The sequence below is a fragment of the Cololabis saira genome, chromosome 19 (genome assembly GCF_033807715.1).
Source record: "Cololabis saira isolate AMF1-May2022 chromosome 19, fColSai1.1, whole genome shotgun sequence".
Classification (NCBI taxonomy): domain Eukaryota; kingdom Metazoa; phylum Chordata; class Actinopteri; order Beloniformes; family Belonidae; genus Cololabis; species Cololabis saira.
The window spans coordinates 5,147,986-5,160,584 of NC_084605.1; the positions used below are offsets into that span (position 1 = coordinate 5,147,986).

Consider the following 12,599-nt stretch of genomic DNA (forward strand, 5'->3'; position numbering starts at 1 on the left):
TCTAGGAACAGAATTTTACACATATCAATGAAAAAAACAGTGAACTCAGAGCACCTAGAGTCCTCTGAGTTGGGACTCGGGTGGGAAACTGGCTGCACCTGATGATGATGCACTGCTCCTGGGGGGCGTCCTGCGACAGGTGGAAGGTGGCGTCGGCGATGGCGTACACGTGGCTGCAGAGGAGAACAGCAGCATGTCAGGCACGAGGAGGCTCTGGGGGGGAAGCCTGAACATGTTTCCTCACGGTGGGAGGCTGCGCCGCTCCTGGTCCTTGTACTTCTGCCTCGTCTCCTCCGTGAACACGTGCAGAGGCTTGAACGGGTTCACACTCAGCAGCATGTTTCCAATGTACGTCTGCAAGAAACCAGTCCAAGCACACGCTGCTAGTCTACGGAAGAGTATCAGGGCCAGGCAGGAGAACAAATATTTGAGAGAGGAAGATTTCTGATGCCAAACAGGCTGCAGGAAGCCACTGCGCATGCTCAGTAGGCTCATCCATATGCATTTATGCTAAAAAGTGGGCGTGAAGAGGGCGGGATATGAGGCTCTTTAAAACTCCTTTAAACTCTTTTTAAACTCCTTTAAAACGCTTTTAAAACTCATTTAAAACTCCTTCAGACTCAGCTAGTCTCTTTTGAACTCCTTTAAAACTCTGAAACTCTTTAAAACTCTTTTAAACTCCTTTAAAACCCTTTAAAAGTCCTTTAAACTCTTTTTAAACTCTTTTAAACTCCTTTAAAACAATTTAAAACTCGTTTAAAGCTCCTTTAAATCTCTGTTAAAACTCTTTTAAACTCCTTTAAAACTATTTAAAACTCTTTTAAACTCTTTAAACTCTTTAAAACTCCTTTAAAACGCTTTTAGAACTCATTTAAAACTCCTTTAGACTCAGCTAGTCTCTGTAGCTGCCCATTAAAGAGGCTTCTAAGTTGAGTCTCCAATTAGCTCACTGGCCCACCTTTGATTAGGCGAGTTTTTATTTAGGGGTTCGTTGCCAAACCAGGACACTAAGCTAGCTAAAAGAGATTATAGATTCAATAAAACATCTATAGAACATGGTGAGCAGCTTTTTATCAATGTGAAAAGAGGACAGCTTCCTTAAGCAGCGTAGACGTTGGTTCGCCTTTTTATAGACGGTCTCACAGTTTTCCACAAAACACAGTTTGCCGTCTATATTGGTCCCAAGATATTTGTACTTGTCCACACATTCCACTGCCGGACCTTTGACGCTGATTTGTTCCTTGTCATTGGTGAGTCTCCTGAAGTCCACATGCATATTTTTTGTTTTTGAGATCTTTAGTTGAAGGAAGGACTGCTCGCACTAATCCACAGAGTCCTGGACGATTGGACCATGGCCCGTCTCATCGTCCCTCAGCAGGTTGACGAGGACAGGGTCATCTGCATATACTTAAAGATGCATCTGTCTTCCCTGCTACTCTACTCATATTAATATAAAGAATAAACAAAAGAGGGGAAAGAACAGCCTTGGGGGAATCCAGTGGAGGTACAAATCTGGTCAGACATTATTACCCTCTTTGTGTCCTATCAGTTAAAAAGTTTAACACCCTGCCCACAAGTTTTTGCCCAGATTAAACTGGTCTAAAAGTGTTTCTATTAAAATATGGGTTGGATCGTATTAAAAGCAGAACAGAAGTCAATAAATAAAAGTTGGGCAATGGTTCCTTTACCTTCCAGGTGTTTAAAAAGCATGTTTGTCAAAGATACAGCAGCAACTCCAGGAACATACGGAGAAGATAGAAGTCTTCAACACCTATCAAGGATGTACATTTATCTCAGACATCCTCATGCTTCCTCGTGGAAACTGGAAATGTTGGAAGGTGTAACTTACGTAGACGTAGTCCCGCTGAAACCTCTTCTTCAGGTTCAGCAGCACGGAGCTCTCGGAAACCTCTCTGCAAACATCCACCAGCAGAGCTGAAACACCGTGACCGGTAGCAACACCACGTGTGCGTGTGCATGGGTGAACTTACTCTAGCTGGGACAGATCCTCCACCTCGTCCACCTCCACTGCTCCGCTGGTGAGGGGCATCAAAACCTGACGGGGGGGACATGGGTGGAGGTGAGCTCAGGAACCAAGCCGAGTCCAGTCCAGTCCAGTCCAGTCCAGTCCAGTCCAGTCCAGTCCAGTCCAGTCCAGTTTAGTCCAGTCAAGCCAAGGGGTGGGCAACCCGCGGCTCTAGAGCCGCATGCGGCTCTTTAGCGTCGCCCTAGTGGCTCCTGGAGCTTTTTCAAAAATGTTTGATTTTTTTTTTCCTTTTTTCCTCCTTTTTTTTCTTTTTTTCCTTTTTTCTTCTTTTTTTTTTGCTTTTTTCTTTCCTTTTTAATCTCGACATTTCGACTTTTTTCTCGACATTTCGACTTTTTTCTCGACATTTCGACTTTTTTCTCAACATTTCAACTTTTTTCTCGACATTTCGACTTTTTTCTCGACATTTCGACTTTTTTCTCAACATTTCAACTTTTTTCTCGAGATTGTACTTCAACATTAATCTCGACATTACAAATGTTTTTCTCGAAATTTAGACTTTTTCCTCGAAATTTTGACTTATTTCTCGACAATTCGACTTTTTTCTTGACATTTCGACTTTTTTCTTGACATTTTGCCTTTCGCCATTTGTCCTCATTCTAAGGCTTATAGAGACAAGACTTTTCATTTTTTGCGGCTCCAGACATATTTGTTTTTTTTTTTTTTTTTTTTTTGGTCCAATACGGCTCTTTCAACATTTTGGGTTGCCGACCCCTGGGATAGAGTATAGAGTTTGGACTACAGAGTTAGACCCCCCCCCCCCCCAAACCCCCAGCTGCAGTCTGGAGAACACCACATTACCTGTGATGGCGTTACCTGTGATGGCGTTACCTGTGATGGCGTTACCTGTGATGGCGTTACCTGTGTGCTGTCCAGCCGGCTCTCCAGCATCTCCTGGGCCGGGTCTTCTGATTCCCAAGGCCCCCTCCTGCTGTGGGCTGCAACGGTCCTGGCCTGGTTCTCATCGTCATAGACGGTCCATTTGGTGAGCTTCTCCACCGTCTGGTGAGGCAGCAGGCTTTCTGCCCGCAGCCAATCCTGCACCCCGGGACAAAGAACTGCTGGAGACCACTACACCTAAGAAACATCCGTGTCACCACGCGGTGTCTACGCCAGATAAACCTGGGACCGGTGTCTAAACTGGTCCTGTTAGACCTGGGACTGGTGTCTATACTGGCCCAGATAAACCTGGGACTGGTGTCTCTACTGGTCCTGTTAGACCTCAGACTGGTGTTTGTACGGGTCTATACTGGTCCTGTTCCCCTAAAACTGTGAGTAATGTTTCCGTCAGGGTTTTTAATGATGATCATGGTATCCAAAGTAGCTCTGCATTATTTGCAAGACCTGATAGTGCCTTATGTTCCTGGCAGAGCTCTCCGTTCTCAGAGTGCAGGTTTACTCGTAGTTCCTAGAGTATCTAAATGTAGATTTGGAGTTCTGCTATCAGGCACCACTACTATGGAACCAACTTCCAACCTGGGTTAAGGAGGCTGACACCACCTCCACCTTTAAAACTAAACTTATAACATTTCTGTTTAGTAAAGCCTATAGTTAGTGTTTAGTAAACCTCTAGCTGGTGTTGGTAAATCTCTAGGTAGTGTAAACTCTAGTGTGTTAGAGTCGCTCCTGTAGTTTCTTGTGCTGGCCCCCCCTTCTCCTCCCTTTTCTCTCTTTTGTCCATGTTGCAGCATCCTCTACCGGACACCGGAACCTGCAGTGTGGGAGTGAGGGGGGCAGGGTAACGGCCCCGGTCAGGCGGGGGAGAGGTTTGTCCGTCAAGACTCCTCTCCCTGGCCCTGCCCCTTTTCAACCTTTCCCCGACCCTGAACCCCAACCTGGGACTTGCTGATTGGGCCGGAGCTTCGGGAGCTGCGTGCTGGCCTGCGGTCCCCACCCCTGGTCATCCCGCTGCTGCTTCCACCTGCCTGCTGTGCTGTTGCCGTCCCTGACTCACCAGTCTGGCCCTCGGCAGGAGGGTCCCCCCTTATGAGCCTGGTCCTGCTCAAGGTTTCTTCCTCCTAAAGGGGAGTTTTTCTTGCCACTGTTTGGCTTAAGGTTTTTCTCCCACTAGGAGAGTTTTTACCTGCCATTGTTTATGTAATAACTGCTCGGGGGTCATGTTCTTCGTATGGGTCTCTGGAAAGCGTTTAGAGACAACTTTTGTTGTATTAGACGCTATATAAATAAAATTTAATTGAATTGAATTGAAAAACTTTTAGCACACCGGATATGCAGAAAGGTGCGTCGGAGGAGGAAAGCTGCAGCCAATTTAAAAAGAAAACTCCCGCACACCTTCTTCTCACCAGACTAGTGTTTAATTGGGCCAACGTTTTGGTCATAGACCTTTCTCAAGGCATCAAACAGATGGGAACCAAAGCTTGTCTATAATAGGCTGGTAGGCCTATGTGGTCCAATCAGGCGCCGCTACACCTACACCTTAGCACCTTCAAACAAGGTCACATGCCGAAGTACAGTCAGTACAGTCAGTATGTATCACCAAAACACAGGGAAAAAAGAAACAACACCCACAAAGTGCATGCATGAAATACATCCATCAATGACAATCAAATCCAAAGGTATAATCATTAAAAAGGGAGGCAACCCGCGGCTCTAGAGCCGCATGCGGCTCTTTATCGCCGCCCTCGTGGCTCCTGGAGCTGTTTCAAAAATGTTTGACCTTTTTTTCTTTTTTCCTTATTCCTTTTTTCTCAATTGTTCTTTTTTTTTCATTTTTCATTTTTCTTCTTCTTTTTTTCCTTTTTTTCTTTTTTTTGTTTCTTTTCCTTTCCTTTTTAATCTCGACATTTCGACTTTTTTTCTCGAAATTTGGACTTTTTTCTCAACATTTCGACTTTTTTCCTCAACATTTTTACTTTTTTCCTGACATTTGAACTTTTTTCTCAAGATTGTACTTCAACATTCATCTCGATATTTTGACTTTTTTCTCGAAATTTTTACTTTTTTCCGTCATTTTTACTTTTTTCTTGACATTTCGGCTTTTTTTCCTTTTTTCCTTTTTTTGTTTCTTTTTCCTTTCCTTTTTAATCTCGACATTTCGACTTTTTTCTCGAAATTTGGACTTTTTTCCTCAACATTTTTACTTTTTTCTCGAAATTTGGACTTTTTTCCTCAACATTTTTACTTTTTTCTCTCGACATTTCAACTTTTTTCTCGAGATTGTACTTCAACATTAATCTCGATATTTTGACTTTTTTCTCGAAATTTTTACTTTTTTCCTCAACATTTCAACTTTTTTCCCGACATTTCAACTTTTTTCTCGAGATTGTACTTCAACATTAATCTCGATATTTTGACTTTTTTCTCGAAATGTTTACTTTTTTCCTCAACATTTTGACTTTTTTCTCAACATTTCGACTTTTTTCTCGAAGTGCATAATGAAAAAAATATCTCCCCCCAGTTATAACTAATATAGAAACATGCAGCATGTGTTGTCTTCATTCTAAGGCTTATACAAGACTTTTCACTTTTTGGTGCTCCAGACTCCTTGTTTTTTGTGTTTTTGGTCCAATATGGCTCTTTCAACATTTTGGGTTGCCGACCCCTTCACAGGCCTACCAGCCTATAATAGACAAGCTGTGGTTCTGATCTGTTTGATGCCTTGAGAAAGGTCTATGACCGAAAAGTTGGCCCAATAAAACACTAGTCTGGTGAGAAGAAGGGAGTTTTCTTTTTAAATGATGATCATGGTACCAGAGGCTCGACACCTACCTGGGGGTCTCCGCTCATCTGGGGGTTCCCGGCCCAGTGCAGGTCTGGTTGGGTGAAGGTGTACGCCCCCCCCCCCAGCCATCAGCTGGGCCACCTCCCTGTCCGCCTCCTCCTCGTACAGAGACCGGCCGCCCGGCACGGCTTCGCCGGCTTCCCCATCTGGAAAGGCCTCAACGGCGGACCTGGGTACGGTAGACACGGGTACGGTAGACCCGGGTACCATGGATCTGGGTACCGAGTCCAGTCCGGGGGGCCGCGTTGGTCCACTCGCCGCCAGCCCTCCTGGCTTCCTGCTCAGGTTGATCTGAGAGGACTTCAGCTTCCCCCTGGCGGCCTGGAGCACGCCGACTCCACTTTGGTCGGGGACGGTAGCCGTCCTGGCTCCGTCCTCCGAGGTGGGGGGTTCCTCCGGTCCTCCGGTCTTCTCCGTCACATCTCCGCCTGACGGCTTCTTCATGGACTTCAGGAGACTCAGATCTGGCTTGACAGGAAGGACAAGCTTGGCTCCTGGCTTGGGCGGTTTGGGCTCCGAGGATTCTCCCGGTGGACTTGACGGAGTAGGAAGTCCAGTACCCGCCTTTGCCTTGCCCAGTTTGTTCATCCTGGGGAGCACCACGGCATATTTGGCCTCCACGTCTCTCTCCGCAGCCGCCTCTTCCCCTCCCTGAGCTTTGCTCTGGTCTTCGTCCACTTGGCCCCCCGAAGGTTCGGTTTTACCGGCGATCTTCAAGGCCATCCTGTGCTTGAAGATGTTGCCCTTTGACGTTTTGGTGCCTTGTTTGCGCTTTTTTGCGGCTCGGACCGAGAGCCAGCGGGATATTCCGACCGCCTTCGTCAGAGCCGAGAGCTTTATTCCGAAATTCAACTTTCTGGGCATTTTCTTCTGCATCCAACCGGAGACGCTGCCGAGGGACCTGATGCTCGGTCGCGGCCTCATCGACCTGCTCGACACCTCCTCGGCGGCCTCCGGCGCTTCCTCCTCGGGCCTCGCCACCTTTCTGCCGATCTTCTGTCCGAGAGATGTCATCTTGGCTTTCCCCAACAGGAAGCTCTGCGGCTTCCTGTTCCCGGCACTTCCAGCTTCCTGCGGCGCTGCAGACTCCACCGAGGCGTTGGGGTCTTTACCGTCCGAATCGGCTTCGGCAGGTTCCCCCTCCTCCTCGATCGTGTCCGGTCCGGCCAGATTTACCGCCTCATCGTTGCCGCGGAGATCGTCCTTTTGTGCCTGAACCGCCTCCGTTTTCAGACCGGGTTTGTTTTCTTTCTGTAGCTTTTTCTTCTTCTTCTTCTCTTCCTTGGCTTTTTGTTTTGCCTCCTTTTCCAACTTTTGCTTTTCCGCTTTCACCCTCCGTTTCTCCGCCTTCTCGGCCCGTTTTTCCGCCCGCGTTTTCTTAACCATCTTGCGTTTCGAGGTCTGACCGGTACAAACCACCCGTCTGCGATGCCGGCGCGTCGTCCCAACGATACGTTTGGTATCGTCCTCCCGGCTCACCTCCTCATCTCCATCACTCACCGGTTCAGACTCAGTCTTCCTCCTGAATTCCTCCTCTTCGGTGGATGGAACCGGTTCATCCTCCGAGGACTCGGCTTCCTCGGACTGCGCCGCATCGCTCTGAGTATCCGGTGCCTGGCCCTCCTCGGACGGAGTATCCGGTACCCGGGCCTCCTCCGAGCTGTCGTCACTCCCCTTGGTCTTGGCCGTCTCTTCGTCGGTTTCTCGCTCCTCCTCCTCTTCTTCGTCCTCGTGGTCACTAACCCCGTCTTCGGTCTCAGTTTCTGATTGGTCGGTTTCAGGTTTGGTGGAGGGCTTCCCTCCCCGCGTGGTTGGGAGAGTCTTTGACAGGGACTTGGTCTTGGCTGTCACAGTTTTTCCAGCTCGTTTTTCTTGCCGCTCTGACCTTTTCTTCGCTTCGTCTTCCGTCTTTCCACACGTTGCTGGTTTCCCTTCGGGTTTTAGTTTCCTCTCAGGAGTTTGAGGAGAAGCTTTCTGTCTCCCGTCTTTCGGCAGATTTCTTCTGGCCTCTGCCTTCTGCTTGGTCACCTTGGCCCGGGCCCGAGACTTCAGGGGGGGCATCGTCAGAACCACAACCGCAGGGCAGAAAGCAGCTGTACAGTAAAAAAAAGGGATGTGCGTCAGACTCAGCGAGTCCAGATCGTGCTCTCAGTCCATCCATCCATCAGTAGGAAGAGCGGCCCAGTCCTCGGTTACCCCCCCCGGTTCGGATCCAGTTCAGCCACAGTTGACCTGGTTTTCTGAGTGTGACCTCCTGGTGGGTTTGTTAGCCGTCTCCATGGAAACGGAGGTGAAGATAAGCGTTTAGAGAAGCAGGGGCGGCCGGGACTCGGGAGCTTCTCAGGTGAACCCCCACCTGGGGGGGGGGGGGGGGGGGGGGGGGGGGAGGCGTGGCCCCGCCCACCGGCACACACACACACAGGCCTGAGCGTGACGGACAGGTGGCGGTCGCCGTGGGAACGGGACGGGCGCTGAAGGATGAAGACAAACACAAAGTGGCTCTGAATTATTCAGCTGCAGCAAAATGCTGAACAGAAACCTGAGCTGAGGCCGAATCCCTCCCTTTATCTATCCCTCCATCCCTCCATCCCTCCATCCATCCATCCATCCCTCCGTCTGTCCATCCATCCATCCATCCTTCCATCCATCCATCCATCCCTCCATCCATCCGTCCATCCATCCATCCCTTCATCCCTCCATCCCTCCATCCATCCCTCCATCCATCCATCCATCCATCCAACCATCCGTCCATCCATCCATCCCTTCATCCCTCCATCCCTCCATCCCTCCATCCATTCATCATCCATCCATCATCCCTCCATCATCCATCCATCATCCCTCCATCATCCATCCATCCATCCATCCATCCCTCCATCCATCCCTCCATCCATCCATCCATCCATCCATCCCTCCATCCATCCCTCCCTCCGTCCATCCATCATCCATCCATCCATCCCTCCATCCATCCATTCATCATCCATCCATCCATCCATCCATCCATCCATCCATCCATCCATTCATCATCCATCCATCCATCCATCCATCCATCCATTCATCATCCATCCATCCATCATCCATCATCCATCCAATCATCCATTATCCATCCATCCATCCATCATCCATCATCCATCCATCCATCCATCCATCCATCCATCATCCATCATCCATCCCTTCATCCATCCCTCCATCCATCATCCATCCATCCATCCATCCATCCATCCATCCATCCATCCATCATCCATCATCCATCCCTTCATCCATCCATCCATCCATCCATCCCTCCATCCATCCATCCCTTCATCCATCCCTCCATCCATCCATCCCTTCATCCATCCATCCATCCCTCCATCCCTCCATCCATCCATCCCTTCATCCATCCCTCCATCCATCCATCCCTTCATCCATCCATCCTTCCATCCATCCATCCATCCATCCTTCCATCCATCCATCCATCCATCCATCCATCCATCCATCCATCCATCCATCCATCCATCCATCCATCCATCCATCCATCCATCCATCCATCCATCCCTCCATCCATCCATCCATCATCCATCCCTCCATCCATCCATCCATCCATCCATCCATCCATCCATCATCCATCCATCATCCATCCATCCATCCATCCATCCATCCCTTCATCCCTCCATCCATCCATCATCCCTCCATCCATCCATCCATCCATCCCTCCATCCATCCCTCATCCCTCCATCCATCCCTTCATCCATCCCTCCATCCATCATCCCTCCATCCATCCATCCATCATCCCTCCATCCATCCCTCCATCCATCATCCCTCCATCCATCCATCCATCATCCCTCCATCCATCCATCCATCCCTCCATCCATCCATCCATCTGAAGGGAGAAAAAATATGTTTTGTGTCCTGAAATGTCCTGAATTCCCAAAAAACAGTCTGCACCTGCTGTTTAGTATTATTGTAACTGCTTGTTCACACGGGAAGCTCAGTACCGTGTAAACCGAGCCTTAGCGTGTGAAACGAGGGCTTATTGTGAGAGCTTGCGGGCGGGCGGGCGGGCGGGTTTGAGGGAAGGGTATGAAAGACAGAGAGCCGGAAGTTCCGGTGAGAGTCTGCTGTGGGTCGGAGTGCACGGATGCCCAGCGGGTTGATGGCTGCTCTTTGCTTGGACTGTCCGGCTCTCCCAGTCCTCTGTGTTAAGGTAAGAGTTTTAGGCCAGGCCCCTTGTGATTGTATGTTGCTCTGTCATTTGCGGGGGATAACTTGACAAGTTTTCCTAGCAAACAGGTAGTTTTGTGGATGTCTTCTGTAAATGCTTGCTTTTTTGCTAATAAATGTATTCATATCTTATAGCAAAAGCGCGTGTGTGTCTGATTCATTTTTGCACAGCCGACCCCTCTAGAACCTAAGTGAAATTTATCCCAAAACATTTGCCGTTGTCGGCAGGATAGAAGGAAACTGGTTTATGTTTCATTGAGTGGCTGCGGTGCAAAAATGTTTTTGTAAAGATAAGACTATTGAAGAAAACTGATCAGGATTAGAAGACTGATTTATGTTTTATTGAGAGTTTGCGTAGCAAAGATTAAGCATAAAGATAAGTGTGAATTTGTTTTCCTGCGAGATGGAGGGGGACGCCCCGAGTCCCGGGATGTTTTGAGAATGGAGCTGCAGGCACAGGCAGAGATTAAGCTGTGTGCAGCGCTGTGCAAACATCAACATGCTGATAAGGAGTGTAACATGGAAGTTTGTGTGCATGCGTTTGTAATCCGTACTGATTATTGTGATCAGTGCGATCTTGAGAAGTGGGCTGATCAATATCGAGCCTTGAACGGCTGACTGGGGAGCCGTAACACGCCCACAGAGGGCCGTATCCCCACCGAGGCAGCAGCCTCAACAGGTCCGGGGGGAAACCAGGACGGGGGCCCTCTGGAAAGGTTGTTTGGGGCGCTCTGATTAAAGCTGGAGTCCCCTGACATTGATCGCAGAGAAGTGTTTAAAGTCTCCTGTGTGAGCACTGGATTAGGATGTTTCAACCCAGAAACCAAGTTCCTTTTATTGTTTTTTTTGTTCTGAGAGGTAAAAGAATCCAAAACGAGAAAGTACGGGCCACATCCCGATTTTGCCAGAGGAATGTTACTAGGAATTTGGCGGAGCCCCACTCGTTAGAACTAAAAAAAAAAAATGGTCAGCTGATGACATACGACATGTCACCTTGATATTTGTTCGAATGAATCTGTAGAAAAAGTGGTGGCTCTGGTAAGGAACCTTGTTTTTCATTTTATTGTAATGATGGTTATTATATTTGATCAGATTTAATTACTCTGATCATCGTCCAGTATTTTGGACGGCTGTGCCGTAGTTTCGTGGGAGATAATAATTGTTCAGTTGTTGTTGCCAAGTAAAAAAAAACGCCTTTTTTTTTTTCTCCACGAAGTAAAAGTTGATCAAGCGGGCACTCCTAAGTACCCCCTGACTGAGTTAGATTTAACAGGAACATTCAACAGTAGTTTGCAGGTCTGAATTTAATGTAGATTTCTAATGAAGTAGTGTCCAAAAGGAAGGAAATCTGCACACTCGTCTGTATAAGATTGTGACGTAATCCATTAAGAGAAGTTGGAATAGAGTATTGTGTCAGGAATGACCAATGGTTTTGTAGCTGTTTGCCCATGATTAGAATCTTCTCAGACGTGGTTGTTAATAAATAAATGTATTCAAGTTATGTGAACACAATTGTAAAATTAGATAAGTGTCGGTAATTTTACTCATGCTGAACTGTTAGTGAGTTAAGGTGAGTTATGAGCCTGGTCCTGCTCAAGGTTTCTTCCCTCCTAAAGGGGAGTTTTTACCTGCCATTGTTTATGTAATAATTGCTCGGGGGTTTATGTTTATGTTTATGTTTATGTTCATGTTCTGGATCTCTGGAAAGCGTCTAGAGACAACGGTTGTATTAGACGCTATATAGATAAAATTGAATTGAATTGAATTGAAAATTGAGTTAAAGGCTTGATTATAAAACTTTTGGCTGTTAGAACATTGTTGCAGGGGCTGAGTTATACTCTTTGGGCCCGATTTACTAAGATCCTAAATAAAGAGTACTAAATTGCTTGTGCACTGAAAAAGTTTTCACGTGCTGTTGTTGTGTGTTTTGCGGGTGATCAACTAAGATTGCGTGCGCAATTGATAACAGGTGCAAACCGCAGTATTTAAATGAGGTGTTGCGTGTCTTACGGTTTGCGAGCGCAAACTTTGCACCATGGAGAGTGGATGGAAAGCAGGATAGTCGCAAGCGCAAAATGAAATTTGACGAGTTGGAGTTAGAGACAGGATCGGCGCCAGAGCAAATATTCAGAGGGGGCACGAGGCTTATTAGGGCGGGCACAAAATCAGTCCTGTAGGACAGCATTTTAAGGAAAAAAGTGCATTCTCACTGCTTTCCTATTAATAATCCGTCTAAAACATGTGGAGAAATCAAATCACTTAGATGTAAATAATGCAAGGAAGCGCACATTTTACTTTGACTGAAAACGTTTTACTCGTAACACACAACGAGGTCACATACATGTTTTCAATATATCAAGTTGATCCGTTCATGCCCCGACAGAGCGGGGGAACGGCAGGCAGCAGAGCCGGCTGTCAGAGCTGACAGCCGGCTCTGCTGCGTCGGGCGGGACGCTGGGCGAAGCGCAAAGTGGGGCGCAGGTTTTTGTGCAGAGCGAAGCGACCGGTGTACAGAGCTAGATGGCAGAGTCTGGAAGTCAGGCTCTGTTGAAGGGGCTGACTGGACAGACTGCCACCGGGATGGCTGAGTCTGTGTTGGATGGAGAGGAGGAT

The 12,599-nt window shown here is 47.7% G+C and overlaps 1 protein-coding gene across 1 annotated transcript in view; it reads right to left on the bottom strand.

The window, feature by feature from the left end:
- Window positions 1-7,850, bottom strand: part of LOC133419754 (unconventional myosin-XV-like) — a 93,660-nt gene extending 85,810 nt beyond the window's left edge. The window contains 8 exon segments of the mRNA XM_061709168.1: window positions 99-173; window positions 245-354; window positions 1,850-1,913; window positions 1,992-2,056; window positions 2,909-3,085; window positions 5,777-5,851; window positions 5,853-7,001; window positions 7,053-7,850. Of these exon segments, the coding sequence (XP_061565152.1) occupies window positions 99-173; window positions 245-354; window positions 1,850-1,913; window positions 1,992-2,056; window positions 2,909-3,085; window positions 5,777-5,851; window positions 5,853-7,001; window positions 7,053-7,850 (2,513 nt within the window).
- Window positions 7,851-12,599: the final 4,749 nt, after the last annotated feature.